Source organism: Paramisgurnus dabryanus, chromosome 24, assembly GCF_030506205.2.
Source record: "Paramisgurnus dabryanus chromosome 24, PD_genome_1.1, whole genome shotgun sequence".
NCBI classification, from domain to species: Eukaryota; Metazoa; Chordata; class Actinopteri; order Cypriniformes; family Cobitidae; genus Paramisgurnus; species Paramisgurnus dabryanus.
In genome coordinates, this window is record NC_133360.1 from 14,043,926 (window position 1) to 14,061,034 (window position 17,109).

At 35.1% G+C, this 17,109-nt stretch overlaps 1 protein-coding gene and 1 long non-coding RNA gene across 2 annotated transcripts in view; one reads left to right on the plus strand and one right to left on the minus strand.

The window, feature by feature from the left end:
- LOC135728281 (granzyme F-like) overlaps positions 1-4,074 on the plus strand; it is a 29,574-nt gene extending 25,500 nt beyond the window's left edge. Inside the window, exons 3-6 of the mRNA XM_065246466.2 lie at positions 164-314; positions 3,123-3,273; positions 3,394-3,642; positions 3,737-4,074. Of these exons, the coding sequence (XP_065102538.1) occupies positions 164-314; positions 3,123-3,273; positions 3,394-3,642; positions 3,737-3,892 (707 nt within the window). The 3' untranslated portion in view covers positions 3,893-4,074. The remainder of the gene's footprint in view (positions 1-163; positions 315-3,122; positions 3,274-3,393; positions 3,643-3,736) is intronic.
- On the minus strand, positions 189-16,560 carry LOC135728379 (uncharacterized). Its single transcript, XR_012335917.1, has 3 exons — positions 16,412-16,560; positions 3,443-3,635; positions 189-302 (listed from the first exon to the last, which is right to left on the minus strand). It is a non-coding gene; the product is annotated as an uncharacterized lncRNA (long non-coding RNA).
- Between the last annotated feature and the right edge of the window lie 549 nt (positions 16,561-17,109).

The window sequence follows — 17,109 nt, forward strand, 5'->3', positions numbered from 1 at the left end:
ATGTTCATCTTATTCAGATTTATCATAACTAACAAATGAGCATGGCATCAAAAAATGCACCTGTAAGTGTAACACATTTCCATTAGCAAGACTTAATATCTTTGGTGATGCATTATTCAGATGTTTCTCATACTGATTAAATTGACTGATATTTCTCTCTCAGCCAGTGTCAAGGTGCGTATAGTGAATGGCAATGTAGCACAACCTCACTCCAGACCTTACATGGTTTCTGTTCAGAAGAATGGGTTACATGTTTGTGGAGGATTCCTCATTTCTGATCAGTTTGTTATGACTGCTGCACACTGCAGAAAGGAGTAAGGTTTTTATTTAGTAACAATCATAACAATCTCAGATATATTCAAATGTTCTCATAAAAAAACTACTCTACAACACAGAAACATCATGAAATTATGAAATACAAATTTTTCTGAAGTTATTTTTAGTGATTTGCTGTTTCTGTAAAATAAATGTAAAGAAGATTGTGAAAATAAACTGATGTCAAAGATTGAAATAAAATTTTGATGCTCCTAATCTTATTATTCGATTTTGAGACTTTAGCCTGGTTAAAAATAAAAAATAAATGACACCATGACTTCTATTCCCGAATTAAAGATACAATTTGTAAGATATTTGCAGTAAAATATCCAAAAACCACTAGTCCGGTGTTATATATTTTGTCCAGCTGATTACTAACAATATCTATAATGTTTTCAACTACTTGTAAATTATGAGAAAATTGCTGCCCTAAACAGTGACACGGGCGGTGCAGTCGCCTGTAAATGACGTTAATATCTTTGTCACCGCCTTTAGTGACGTAAAAACCACATGACAACAGTGTCGTGGACAAATGCGGAAGTAATAGTCAAGAGTCAAATTTATTTCATCCATAAAAATGGAAATTACAGTGCTTACAAACACCGTCATGCTCATACCAACAAATATAAATACAAAAACAAAATAAATATAACACTAGAATACAATAAGTTAAAACATTAAATACACACGCATACATCTACGAAAACTCTACAAATGTACGTTTAAAATGCTCATTATGCTGCCTAACTACTTGTGGTATAAAAGAGCAGGCATACCGCTTAGTGCGTGCCACTGGTGGTCTTAACCGCCCACTACGCTCCATGACCTTGTTTTCCAAACAAGCATAAAGAGGGTGACAGGAGTCCTGCATAATCTTAGCTGCCATTTTTTTCCAGGCGGTCATAGTATACTGTATCAATTGTAATTGTCAACCCAACCATTTTTCCAACCCTTTTGTTCAATTTATCAATCCTCTTCTTCTCAGTGACCCCTACATTCCCACCCCATCCTACAACACAGTAGCTCCACACACTACATATGACAGACATAGCAAACATTTTCATTACATCAGAATTAACATTAAAAGACTGCAACTTCCTCAAACAATACAAACGTGGACTCAATTTGTCCAACAGTGATGAAATATGATCAGTCCATGTCAGCTTATCATTAAAAACCACACCCAGGTATCTATATGTGTTCACTCTTTCTACAGTTGCCCCTTTAATTTCCACAGCCTCAGTCTTATTTCTTCTAAAATCAATCACTAACTCTTTTATTTTCTTAACATTAAGCTCCAGAAAGTGACTGTCACAATACTCAACAAAGGCTTTTAAATCTTTCCTGTAGTGGCTATCATTATCCTGTTCAATTAGACCAATTAGAGCGGTATCGTCTGCAAATTTCACTACTTGACAATTTGAATGCTGTGGTCGATAATCTGCTGTATAAATGGTGTTACAACCCAAACCTAACTCTAACCCCAACGCCAGGTGACAACTGTTTCTAACCCCAACGCCAGGTGACAACTGTTTAATTTCGCGTTCACTGTTTAATTTCGCGTACACTGTTTAATTTTGCGTAATCTAACCCTAAACCGACGCGCAAATGGTAATAAAATAGGAAAGAGAATGCAACGGACGTAATAGTATTGAAGTCCCCAGTTCGTCAAAAAATGACGCGAAAGGTATACCCTTCACGTCAACATATGACGAATGGTCAAGTGTCGTCAAATATTGACGAAATGGGGTGAGACTGTGTTAATAAAACTGTACCTTGTGGAGAACCTGTATTTGTAATAATTTTTCCTGACCTTATGCTCGAGTTCAGTTTGACAGATTGAGTTCTATTCTCTAAAAAATGTAAAATGAACAGACTAAAAACCCCTGGTACCTTCATATTTATCAGCTTTTCAACCATAATATGTGGTTGAATAGTATTGAAAGCCGAACTAAAATCATAGTATAACATTTTTACAGAGCATCCACTAGTGTCCAGGTGTGAATAAATAGAGTCAAGTTTAAAAACAATAGCATCTTCTGCCCCCCTACCTTTCTGGTATGCAAACTGACAGGGATCAAGATATTTCTCCACATATGGCATTAAATTATTTAAAACTATCTTTTCACATACTTTCATAGCGACTGAGGTGAGGGCTACCGGTCTCAAATCATTCATACCCTCCACCACTTTCTTTTTAGGTACCGGTATGATACAAGATTCCTTCCATACATCAGGCAAAACATTAACAGAAAAGCAATAATTAAACATTAAATAAGTAGAGAAAATGCTGGCTAACTGAAAAGCACAGCCTTGTAGTACCTTAGGTGCTCATTAGTTTGAAGTGTATCTTCTCTAATAGCGTCTGTCGGGCCACTCGCTTTTTTATGGTAAGTTTGTTCATCTGAACACTTAATTCTGTGCTGTGTTAACAAACCATTGTATTGGTCTAATACTGTAACATCTATGACTAACAATTGCGTTTTGAACATTAGATGAAACCTTACATAATGAAGAAAAACAATGTCATCAAACACAACATTTATAAAACTTGATTACTTTACCTCATGTGTAACATGATTTCTCGTTCCCGTCTGATTGATGGCCATCAGCGTTTGAGTTAAAGACAACAAATCCCATCAGTCAACACTGCTTCAGAGCATCATTAATCTACGTCATTGTTATTGATTTGATACAAATTGCATCTTTAACATGCTCCCTAAACACTCTTTATAAAGATCTTTCTAAAGAAAACCGATACAGGTAAAATAAATATATTGTTTAATAAGATTTCTTTCTTTCCACAGCAGCGAGATTCTAACAGTTGTGGCCGGTGCACATGACTTAGAAAGCAGACAGGAAAACCATGTCCGCATTGGTGTGAGTACCTATAACAAGCCTCCAGAATACAAACCTGGTCCGAAAAAACCTAAAATAGCCGACCTGATGATTCTGAAGGTAAACAACTTCACTCAATATTGCTATCCAAGCATCACAATACATAATTACAATATAATCACATGTAGTTCTCTCATCTAACTTCTGTCTACTAAAGATGAATGTGTTGTTGGATTACAGCTGGAAAAAAAAATTAAACTAAACAACAAGATCAACACGATTCCCATACCAAAAACACCTGTGGAGATCAGTGTGGGCACTGCTTGCAGTGTTGCAGGCTGGGGTGATGTGACGAATAGCGGTGCTCCAAGTCCGACCCTCAGAGAGGCAAACGTGAAGATTAAAAATAAGAAAGTCTGTGCTCAATGGGGATGGGAATATGTAGCTTCACAGATGATGTGTGTGTCTGGCCATGGAGGATCCTGTAAGGTAAAACATTGACATCTGATTTACAGATTATTTTATACTTTATTGAAGCCATAAATAGTGATAAGTGGCAATTATGTGTCTACATTCTTAACAGGGGGATTCAGGAGGTCCTTTGGTTTGTAACAACATTGTGGTTGGCGTTACATCCTTCACACGTAATAAAAGCTGCAACGATCCTTATCTGCATAATGTTTATACAAAAATTTCTGCATTTCTTCCATGGATCCAAGGAATATTACCACCTAAATGAATTCTGCATATTGCTTTTATTTCTTTTATCTTTCCAAACTGTCTTCTTTTAACAACTCATTAAACAATAATTTACAACTGCACTGGACTCATCACAAACTATGCTCTATGCATTATGTTTTGTGGTTGTGTGTGTGTTTAATGGTTGAATTTCTGATTTTCTCACAAACAGATTTTAAATAAAGCATTGCGCATCAAGCATCAATAAGTCAACGTGTCTCACTGCCATGAAATTGCAGCAAACACAGTTCAATTTTACTGAGATAATCAGTAAAAACTAGATTGCAGTTTTGCCTCATTTCCTTAAATAAGGATAATATACTTATCACAAGCTAATAATAACAACATTCATGCCAAACATGTCACAAATTTGAATTAAGTTAAAAAATAAATATCAGCAGTGGTCTTGCCACTATTCTAAAGTATAAACAGTCCAATCTTGATTATTTTACGTTTATCTATCTTAATTTTATTGGGGTATCCATATACTTGTTGGGGAGTTTGCCCAGTCTTATGTGTATTTTGGATATGAATCTTCAAACCCAACCATTTATATTTGCAAATGTCACATAGATTTCACAAAGCAGTTCTGTGCTGATGTTTAAAATAACCCAGTATAATTTTGTCTATTGGGATAGTTTGGGACTTACAAGACACACTAAACAATCAGGTATCAGCTTCAGTTGTTATGCATTTTATGCAAAGCATATTACAGTGCATTACAAAGTATACATATTTTTTCATTATGTGTTGCCCGAGTTCAAACCCATGACCTTTTATGCTGCCAATGCAATGCTCTACCATTGAATACAGGAACAATAAGTCTGTCATAATTTCTCTAACATTTTGATAGCGCTGTTAGTATTACTCTGAATAAAAGAACAACAACAAACCATAAATAAAATAATTAATTAATTAATGAATCAGATGACATTAACTAGTATTTTAATTTAAAAGTTACCTATTTTAATTAAGTCTGTGTATAATATGCTGATATTTTTTACATTAGTTGTACTTAATTTATTAGCTTTTTCTTAAAATGCTACTTAATATTTTTGCATTCATTGAAATCCATATTTATCCATATTATTAAGTTGTCCTTATTTAAAATATCAGTTCAATAAACTTACAAAAATTAGTTGGAAAATGTTGCCTTAATTTTATTGAGTTAGATCCAGTGGCGGAACTAGAATTTTTTTAATGGGGTGGCCAGGGGGTGGCCACAGCTACTTTAGGGGGTCCATAGTCTATAAAAGAAAATGACGTGTAACCATGTATCAAGAAAGCATAAATTAATATTTTGATTGCATTAGATGTAAACATAATAAGGGTGAATTTTTAAACTTTCTACTGTATTTCTTACATCTGATTTACTGTCTGTTAAAGGGATTCACCCAAAAATGAAAATTCTGTCATCATTTACTCACCCTTATGTTGTTCTAAACCTGTATTTTATTTTAATAAACACAAAAGAAGATATTTTGATAAATGATGGTAAGCACACAATTAATGGTATATCCATTGAATTCAATCATGTTGTTTTTATTCCTACTATGGAAGTCAATGGTTACAGCTGTGTGCATACCATCATTTATCAAAATATCTTCTTTTGTGTTCATCAGAAAAAAGACATTCGTACAGGTTTAGAACAACATAAGGATGAAAAAATTATGACAGAATTTTCATTTCACGTCAAGAATGAAAACATGGTTCTGGGTTTTGTTGTAAAAAGAATTGGCAAACTTAGACTTTATTCAGTCCACAAGAAAATTACCGCACTTCCAGCATATACGGTGAAATCATGTAGTATTAGCAAAATGTACGACTTCACTTACATCATTTTAAAGAGATTCCAAGCATTATGTAGACATTACATTTATCTTCTGATGATGGTACGCATTTTTAAAAAGACGTCACTGATGGAGAGATAACAGAAACTGCATAATATATCATGTATATTTTCTTAATTTTGTGAAAAGCACAACATTCAGTTTTTATAGACAAACAAAAAATGACACTTTAACGTTTTAAATGATGTATAAATTATATCTGCATGTCCAAAATCAGTAATCCAAGTCTCTTTGCGCAGTGATTGAAAAATAAAGAGTTTGCGCCAAGACCGCATGGAGGGTTCATAATCATATTCATAATGTTTGTTTTAAACAATGTGCTGCGCTACCGCACGTCGAAAATAAACATAGCGATTAAGTGAAAGTAGCGCATTAAATTTGGGGTGGCACACGGGGTGGCCAGTGACATGTCAAGGGTGTCCAGTGCCACCCTGGACCCCCCTCTGGCTCCGCCACTGGTTAGATCTAATCAGTGGCAGTTCTAGACAAATTTCAGTAAGGGGGCCAAGGAGGGGCCAGTGTTTCACCAGAGGGGCACATTAAAAAATGGCAAGAAATGATATTTAAAGGTTATAGGGGTGGTGTCACGGGTGAGAACCAGGTAAGACAGGATGAGGCAAGATGCGGATCCAAATGCAGTTTATTCCAATATATACAAGTAAATAAGCAAAAACAAGAGCTAGAGAACACACAAGGGACTGGCGACATCTAACAACGAACGACAAAACCAGAATGAACAAGCAGGGTATAAATGCAAGACAATGACCAATGGCAGAGCAGAAACAATGAGTAACTAGGACAACACACAAGGGGAGAAGCATGATCACAATGAATATCCATGGTAACAAACAAGGGGGCGGAGACACTAATTAACACAGAGAGATACAAATGGGAACAAGGGTATACATGCACACAAGTAAACACAGGTACACAGAGACATAAGTATAAATCACAACACAAGTATTACAAAACACAGGGACACAGGGACCACTACGTTACAGGTGGTTACAGGAATTAGTTCAAGACAGGACTAGGCCTTAGTTTAATTAGGAAATATAACTAGTTTTAACAAACATGCCTTACTAAAAACATTACTTGTGTGCATTTTGAAGCAAAATTAAGGGCACTGATGTATTTTAGGATATGGCATTGCAAGTTGTTTTCAGTTTGGACAGCTCTTACATTTATTTTAGTCTAGGACTAGTCTAATCCCTTTCTGGGAAACCACCCCTTAAACTTTATTTTACTTTACAATCATATAAATAAGAGTGAGTGCAGGTGCAATCAGCACCCTTGTTCAGTCAGGGCACTGTGATTAGGGAGTCTGCCATTACGCCAAACGTTAGTTACCTAAAAATTCCATGCAACGCAAAAAAACAGTGAGCATAGATGGTCCCTATGTTCCCTTACCGGAAATCACTTGACCTTTTCTGAAGCCCTCCAACCGAAAAACATGCAAGTCTACTCAATAAACTTTATGATATGCAAACTTTTATAAAGAAAAACGTTTGTTTTACAACCCCAAATCAGAAAAAGTTGGGACACTGTAGAAATTGTGAGTAAAAAAAGGAATGGAATAATTTACAAATCTCAAAAACTTACATTTTATTCACAATAGAATATAAATAACATATCAAATGTAGAAAGTGAGATATTTTGAAATGTCATGCCAAATATTGGCTCATTTTGGATTTCATCAGAGCTACACATTCCAAAAAAAGTTGGGACAGGTAGCAATAAGAGGCCGGAAAATTTAAATGTACATATAAGGAACAGCTGGAGGAGGACCAATGTTTAGGAATGGGAATGTTGTCCCATTCTTGTCTAAAACAGGCTTCTAGTTGCTCAACTGTCTGAGGTCTTCTTTGTCGTATCTTCCTCTTTATGATGCGCCAAATATTTTCTGTGGGTGAAAGATCTGGACTGCAGGTTGGCCATTTCAGTACTCAGATCCTTCTTCTACGCAGTCTTGACGTTGTAATTGATGCAGTATGTGGTCTGGCATTGTCATGTTGGACAACGTCTGAATGGGATCATATGTATCTAGAACTTGGATAAACCTTTCAGCATTGATGGTGCCTTTCCAGATGTGTAAGCTGCCCATGCCACACGCACTCATGCAACCCCAAACCATCAGAGATGCAGGCTTCTGAACTGAGCGCTAAAAACAACTTGGGTTGTCATTGGAATAGTATTATCGCTGAGACGGATTTAAATGTGAGTGCATCCAAATTTGTCACTAAACTAAATGATGTAATAAATAAGTACACAAAAACCTGGACAAAAAAAACAAGGAAGTATTCTCTACCATGGTTTAACCACGACATTTGGCTAATGGCTAAAAAACGTGACCTTGCACTTAAAAAGTCCTTAAAATCTAGGAATAATATTGACCATCAAATCTTCACTGGTCTCAGGAACAAAGTCATAAGTGAGCTGCGTAAAGCAAAAACTAAATATTTTATAAAAATGATAGAAGATGCAAATGGAAGCAGCTCTAAACTATGGCAACATATAAATAAGTTGACAAATTCTAATAGGAAAAACCTTCAAATTATAGATTGCCTTAAAATTGATGATAATTATGTTACTGATAACCAGTTAATTGCAAATGAGCTAAACAAATACTTTGTCGAATCAGTTTACGATCTAGCTAAACCTTTCAAGGGCAAATTACCTCATGAGAATAAAGTTCAGCCTAGTAGTACAGATCTCTTACAAATCAGAGAAGTTTCGTGTGACAAAGTAAGGAAAATTATTGTCAAAATGAAAAATTCTACATCAAGAGACATACATAATCTCAATGTTTCTCTAATTAAAAAACATCTAAGCAGTTTGCTCGATCCCATTACTTATCTTATAAACCAGTCAATACAGACAAATACTTTTCCTCAGAGCTGGAAGACTGCTGTTATAACTCCAATTTATAAGTCAGGCGATAAAGATCAAGCCTGTAATTATAGGCCTATTTCCATCCTCCCTGTTGTTTCTAAAGTGCTGGAAAAAATTGTGGCGGAACAATTAATAGAACATCTTGAAAATAACAAATTGTTGCATGCCCAGCAGTTTGGGTTCAGACAAAAACACAGTACAGAAACAGCGAATTGCTTCTTGCTAGAACAGATTAAAGGCTCACTGGATAAAGGGAATGTCGTAGGTGCTGTGTTTTTAGATCTAAAGAAGGCCTTCGACACAGTGGACCACTGTATTTTATTACAGAAATTACAACATTTCCAACTTTCACCTGCAGCTCTCTCATGGTTTAAGTCATACCTGGAGGGTAGAGAACAATGTGTGAAAGTAGGAACCGTTAAATCCAACTTGAGTCTAAATGACTTAGGAGTGCCTCAAGGGTCAGTCTTAGGACCACTGTTGTTTTCAATGTATATAAATGATCTTCCAGATTGCTGTCAGGGTGTAAATTGCCAGCTTTATGCTGACGACACAGTTATCCATGTGTCAGCAAAAACAACTGCACTGGCTGGGCAGCAGTTAACACAGGCACTACATAACATCTCAAGATGGCTTCAGCTGTCTCATTTAACTTTAAACGTACAGAAAACTTTTTCAATGTGTTTTTCGATCAACCGGAGGTCCCCTGACAGCATCTTTGAGGTTCATTTAGACCAAGAACCCATTCAAGAGGTTCATGAAACTAAATATTTGGGAATTATTTTGGACAAACACTTGAAGTTTCAAAGTCAAGTAAACCATGTTTGCAAGAAAGTGAAATCAAACTTGAATTGTTTTCGTTTTATTAGAGGGCATTTGTCACATCACGCGGCTTTATTGTTTATGCATGCTATGGTTTTTTCGCATTTGTCATACTGTATTACGGCATGGTCACAAACATCAGCGTCCACTCTAAAACCAGTCACCTCTCTTTATAAACAGGCAATTAAGATATTTGATAAAAAACCTATGAGATGGCATCAGTGTGATATCATACAAAAACACAAGCTTTTTACTTTTGAAAATTTTATAAATTTTAGTGTTTTGAAATTGACTTTTAAATGTTTGAACAATTGTGTGTCACCACTGTTTTCGGGCCTCATGGAGAGGCGTCAGGGTTCTCTTAGACCCTCCACCAGAGCCTCAGCTAGTGGGGATTGTGTGCTCCCGAAGCTAAGAACATCTTTTGGACAATCTAGCTTCTCCTTTAGAGGGGCTACACTATGGAACTCTCTCCCCACTGGATTTAAACTGCAGACCAATATTAACATCTTTATCAGAGAGCTAAAACAGTGGCTTAAAACGGGCCAAAGTTGTTCTCATGTGTAACTGTGTTTGTTTAGTATACTGTGGTTTTAGTTTGTTTTTTAGTTGTAAAAGCCTCCTATGGACAGGTGTTGAAAATTAGCACACGTGCTATAACACTTAATACAATGCATCTGGTTCGTCCAATGTCTATTGCTATGTCCATATTAAATTAACTAAATAAATAAATAAAAAAAATTGTCCTCTTTAGTCCGGATGAAATGGCGTCCCAGTTTTCCAAAAAGACCTTCAAATTTTGATTCGTCTGACCGCAGAACAGTTTTCCACTTTGCCAAAGTCCATTTTAAATGAGCCTTGGCCCAGAGAAAACGCCTGCGCTTCTGGGTCATGTTTAGATATGGCTTCTTTTTTGACCTATAGAGTTTTAGCTGGCAACGGCGAATAGCACGGTGGATTGTATTCACCGACAATGTTTTCAGGAAGTATTTTAGAGCCCATGTTGTGATTTCCATTACAGTAGCATTCCTGTATGTGATGCAGTGCCGTCTAAGGGCCCGAAGATCACGGGCATCAAGTATGGTTTTCCAGCCTTGACCCTTACGCACAGAGATTGTTCCAGATTCTCTGAATCTTTGGATGATATTATGCACTGTAGATGATGATAACTTCAATCTCTTTGCATTTTCTCTCTGAGAAACTCAGAAAACTATTTTTCGCAGCAGCATTGGGGGAATTGCACTGTAAGCAATTGCCGTAAATTTACAGCCAATTTTCAACACTAAAATACTGTTTTCATGTTAAACAGTTTAGTACTGTAGTTAGCAATGCATTGTGGGCTGCTTAAATTGGAGCAACAAGACAGAGGCCCTCAACAGTAAGTTGATGTTTTAAATTACAGGACAATACAGTATTTTCTTGAAAATGCATGTTGACTGGGGAATTTGGAGCACGGTCAGAAGCAATATTAGTTTTATAAATTGAGGCTAGCCTTTTGCTTTTGGTCAATTTTCTTTAAAAAAATACAGAAGTAATTTGTCATTAACCCCTGGATGGAATTTCGGGAACCATTATTTGGATTGGAGATTTTCCAGAAGAGGACGTACAATTTAGATGACGTGCTGCACATTCTCAAGTGTTCTTCATCAAATTCATCGGGTCTTGCATCTACAAATAAAACGGTAATTCAAATCTTATTCATATTGCCAAAAATGCTTGATATCAACTGATAGAAGCTTCTCTTGCTAGGGATTTAAACATGTCATTGAACAGTGAGGCTTAGATTTGAATAGCCAAAACAATATAACTTTTGAGTGGTATTTTGTTTAATTTTGGTAAAGTTAGACGTAGGCTACTTCTGAATTTGAGAAACAACACTTATTAAAAAATTTACTTTAACCAAACCATAGGATTATTTGAACATCGACTATCCAAGATGGTTTTGGTGAGTTTTATTTTGTTTGTGTCGACTTTTAATGAAAAGTGTTTTACAAACAGTTAACAAGAAAATAAAGCTAATTGTAGTTTGGTTAAAGTTGAACAGTCAAGGCTTTGCATTTTTCTTTTTAAACGCCAAATTGGTGTGAAAATATTATCTTTCTGGACTCTTTGTGAATGCAATGTGTGTACTAGTTTGTGGGAGTACTACTACATATGTAAAAAGAGAGGTGTAAATATTTTTTTGGCTCAAAGAAGGCTGCATGTAAGCTACGTGTGACAACATGGAGTTAAAAAGATAAATTGTTACCCTTTAAATTTTGAATGTCAAATCTATTTAGAAGTTTGATTGTAGGTACCTCGTTCACGTCTTGGTTACATTCCACCTAGTGTTTACTAATTATTGTCCTTTTTATAAATTTTCTTCTTAAAAATCTTATTATGGTAAGGATAATGTATTTGTTCCCTTCAGGTATCTGCCACTGCAGCTGACGTTGAGACAACTCTCAGTCTTCCTGCAAGTCCTCGCCTGATACCTGGTAATATACATTTAATTTAGAATCATTGATAGACACATTGTATATCTTATCGGCCATTCATCTTGAGTTTACAAATGTTTAAACAAAGTAACAAGTATTTCCATGTTGTTAAGTTTCAAGTGCAACAAGGCAAGTCACAATTAAGGGTTGGATGATCACCTTTAAGGGCTCTGAGGGCATCACACCAACATTTGCAATTGGACTTGCTGCTATGTTTGCAACCTACTACATTTTCAGCCTTCAGTATCAAGATGAGACAGCCTGCCCTGTGGAATTCATTCAGAGGTAAACCCCTTCATTCCCTGCCATCATTATATAGATATATACAATTAAATTAATGTGTCTGTATTTTATGCATAAAATGGAATTAGTACTGTACATTTCAAGCCTCAACACCTACACACACACACACACACACACACACACACACACACACACAAACACACACACACACACATTCTGGTTTCCATGTTTTGTGGGGACATTCCATAGACGTAATGCATTTTATACCATACAAACTGTATATTATATTCCCCTTACCTGCCCCATTCCCTAACCCCAACCATCACAGAAACCATTCTGCTACTTCACATTTTCAATAAACATCATTCTGTTTGATTTATAAGCTTGTTTCCTCATGGGGACATCAAAATGTCCACAAGGTCACAAAAACACTGGTATTCCTATCTTTGTGGGGACAATTGGTCCCCACAACGTGATAATTACCAGGTACACGCGCACACACACACACACACACACACACACACACACACACACACACACACACACACACACACACACACACACACACACACACACACACACACACAGGGTATAGACTTTATTATAATTCTATTTGATGTCATTAAAGGAATAGTCTACCCTTTTGCCATATTAAACTATGTTATTACCTCAACCTAGACGAATTAATGCATACCTATCTTTTTTCAATGCGTGCTCTGTACAGCGTGTTGTGAATGTGTTAGCATTTAGCCTAGCCCCATTCATTCCTATGGTACCAAAAAAAAAGTTTTATTTTGTGGCACCATACTTACTGGTATAACTCCTCATGTAACAGTCTTTCCTAAAAAGGAAAACACGGAAGTGTTTGGTACCATAGAAATGAATGGGGCTAGGCTAAATGCTAACACATTCACAACATGTTGTACAGTGCACGCATTGAAAAAAGATAGGTATGTATTAATTTGTCTAGGTTGAGGTAATAACATAGTTTAATATGGCAAAAGGGTAATTTGTGCAATGACGAAAGACAAAAAAACAATTAATTGCTTTTCATTTAGGCACTTCATTGATATAAATCAAGAGAGAGGAACAAATGCCAAAATCATCAGACAAGATTGTCTCTAAGAAGAAAGGTGTGATCGTCCAGAAGTCGTCTTCTGCAGTTAAATACACACGTGGCCATGCTACTGACGAATCTCCTTGACTTTTTAATGGAACTTCATATAGATCGGTGAGTATATAATCTTTCTCTCATTTTTTTTGACAGTCTGGCATTGCCACAATTATACTGGTATTTTTAACTTTATAAGCATTCGCTTGGAGTTTATACTTTACATTCGTGATTGTTTAGTTTATTTATGAGTATGGTTGTTTTTTGTTCTTTGACAGTGACAGCACTGGAATAATGCTGCAGAGAGGAACAGCGGCTACTAAAGTGATGATCGTCTCTTCTGGATCCACAAGAACTAAGATGTAAAAACACAAACCTTCCTCACAGGACAATTTTAAGAGGTAACCTGCAAGTCTAGCTTGCAGTGGCACATGTGCCTATACGGTTTCATCCTAAATGTTTTTTATGCTTATTATTGATACATCCTGACAAAATGTTCTACTGTACTATAATAGTTTCAAAATGGCCTTAGGTATGTTTTAAAAAAGTAAACTATTTGTTATGCCCTTCACATTTGGTTAGGATTGGGGCAGTCTCTGACGAGCAATTTAAGAACGTACGTTTATTGCCATAGTCTAAAGCAAGAAACTACTCTTTCTGTTTACTACTAGAAAGCTTTTTCAGCATTGTCCAACAGGATTTATTTTCTTTCCTTTTTTGTATTCATGTTGACATTGACATTTCTCTTTGAAATAAAGGTGTTTGATTTGGAAGTTTTTGTTGCTTATTTTGCATAATATTCACAAAATGCATATCTTAAGCAGTTGTCTTTAGCCCTGAGAATTCATTGGGCAAGTTCATGGGAGACTGATATTTTAAATATCAATGAAGAATTTTTAGAGACTAAATTTATGTTATTTAAAAAATGCTGCATATTTCTGTGATTATTTGGAAATTACAATAATATTGTTTAGGTTGTTACTTTAAACCTAAACAATATTATTTTAGTTTCTAAATAAATCACAGAAAAATGCATTTATTTTTTACTGTATTAGACTGTGAAATCATTTAACAGTGTGACTACAGAAGTATTCTGTATTTCTGGTTTACAGACTACTACCGTAAATTAATTTTACATATGAATACTGTAAAAATAACGGTATACTGCTGGCGTCTCTGCTGCCAGCTCTTTACTGTAAATTATATAAATACAGAACAATACAGTTTTTCTGGTTTACAGACTACTACCGTAAAGTCATTTTACGTATAAATACCGTAAAAATAACAGTATACTGCTGGCGTCTCTGCTGCCAGCTCTTTACTGTTATTTTACAGGGAAATTTTTTACAGTGTGGTGATTCTATGCCCATCTTGACTTCTGAGAGACACTGCCACTCTGATAGGCTTTTTAATACCCAATCATGTTGCCAATTGACCTAATAAGTTGCAAATTAGTCCTTAAGCTTTTCCTTATTTGAACATTTAAATTTTCTGGCCTCTTATTGCTACCTGTCCCAACTTTTTTATGGAATGTGTAGCTCTCATGAAATCCAAAATGAGCCAATATTTGGCATGACATTTCAAAATATCTCACTTTCAACATTTAATATGCTATTTATATTCTATTGTAAATAAAATATAAGTTTATGAGATTAGTAAATTATTCCATTCCTTTTTTACTCACAATTTCTACAGTGTCCCAACTTTTTCTGATTTGGGGTTGTAGTTTACATATAAACACACATTGCTAAACAGTGCAAACATTGCATTTCAAATATTTTTGTGATATGTTTGATAAACTGTAATTAAATAAAGGTTGTATTTAGAAGCTGCACTCTGATTGTTTGATTCGTTGTTATGGAGTTATTAAATCATATTTTTTTTTAATTTTGTTGTCATCAATTAAATGTTTCATAATAGTGACTTTACTAGGATTTCTTCCATGCAACATTTAAATTGTCAATTTTACACAAACTTTATTAGTAAATACAGCTTACATTTTATTTGTTGAAATTACTTAACAAAGCTATGTGGAACCCACTTGACAAAGTTTTTTTTAAGTAAATCCAACTTTTTATTTTTTTGAGTGAGTTAATTTGATCAATACCACATTTTCAATGACCTTGTTCTTTTAATAGAAAAAAATTAGTTTTCAATTTTTAACTAAGCTTTTATAAATCGTTATAGTGAAGTATAAGAAGCAAAGTTTGTGTTTTGATGTCACTGATAGTATATCATTTTACTCACTCTTTTTTTCAGTGGGTAGCCGTCAAACCTAAAATCTTCCTTATCAAACATCCACCACATGCTGTATGTGTTTGTTTGTCACGAATGTAGACCATGTATGGGCGGCAGTGTTGGGTAAGTTACTCAAAAAAAGTAATTAATTACTAGTTACTAATTACATCTTCAATCATGTAATTAGATTACTTTACAAATTACTCTCTCCAAAAAGTATTTAATTACTTATTACTAATTACTTTCTAAATCCTATTTAGTATACAGGTATGATACAAGGATAGGCTTGAAACGGCTCGAAGAAATAATATATAAAAGTACATAAATTATTCTGGTCCCGCTTTAGGGTCCAATTCTCTCTAACTAATTATTAACTACTTTCGCCTCAATATCCAACTACTGCTTATTAATACTAAAGAAGTTGTTAATTTAAGTATTGGTAGAAATGGGGAGGGTTAAAGATGTAGAATAAGGTTTTGCAGAATCAGGCATTAATATGTGCTATTAAGTATTAATATACAGCCATCATCTCATTAATATTAATGCTAATAATAATCAACCAGTTAATAGTGAGAATTGTAAACTAAAACCATGTTAAATCCACTATTGTGTTTAAGTATACATAATTGTTTTACAGTCCATACACAGTTAGTTACATCAGAAGTAACTGTAATTAGATTACAAGAAAAATAAGAGTAATCCCTTACTTTACTTTTTCATAGGAAAAGTAATTAAATTACAGTAACTAATTACTTAGTAACTAGTTACACCCAACACTGATGGGCGGCTGTGTGGAATGGACTCCTTACCGTTATTTCCTCCTATTTTAAGACTTTTTAAACTATTTAAACGGTTATGAGAAACTGTTATTAGTGTAGTCTGATTACCTGGGGTGCAGGAGTGCAGCAGTAGCAGTGTAGTTATGAACCAAAAGATGCTCATTGTAGTCACTGTTCAGTCCAGCGATGTGTGAAGCACAGTGAAGTCGTCTTCTGCTTTAAATACAGAGTCAATGGTCTCAGACCAGGAAGATGAAGCTGGAAATTAAACCATGCACTGAATTCAGATCAGTTTATTTCATTTAACATTGAAAAGTGCTGATCTTCAGAGTTTGCTGATTTATCATGAAGTAACCACACTTATAGTGATAAGACCAAACATGCATGCTTATGTCAGCGATATCCAATCTGTCTCCTGGAAGACCACTGACCAACCCTAATCTGATCCAGACATATCTGCCAGTAATGTTTAATCTCACAGATCTTTATTAACTGATCGAATTTAAGAGTTTTTTTCTGTTCTTATGTAACTGCAGTGGAGTAAAATGATCCTAAAATAAGATAAGTCAAGATCTGATGAGATGTGCCTGTATGTGTCATTTATAAAAGAGATCCATAAAATGGTGATTTTTTTAAACTTAATTTCTTTATTTATTAAGAAAGTAATATATTACTTTTTGCATCTTCTGCATCTTATTTTTCAGTCTATAATGTTGAACATGCTGCTAGTTTGGAGGTGGAAGCAAAACTTTTGTGATGTAAACAGCTCTGTTTCATGGCAGTGATGGTAAAATGTGTATTTGCTG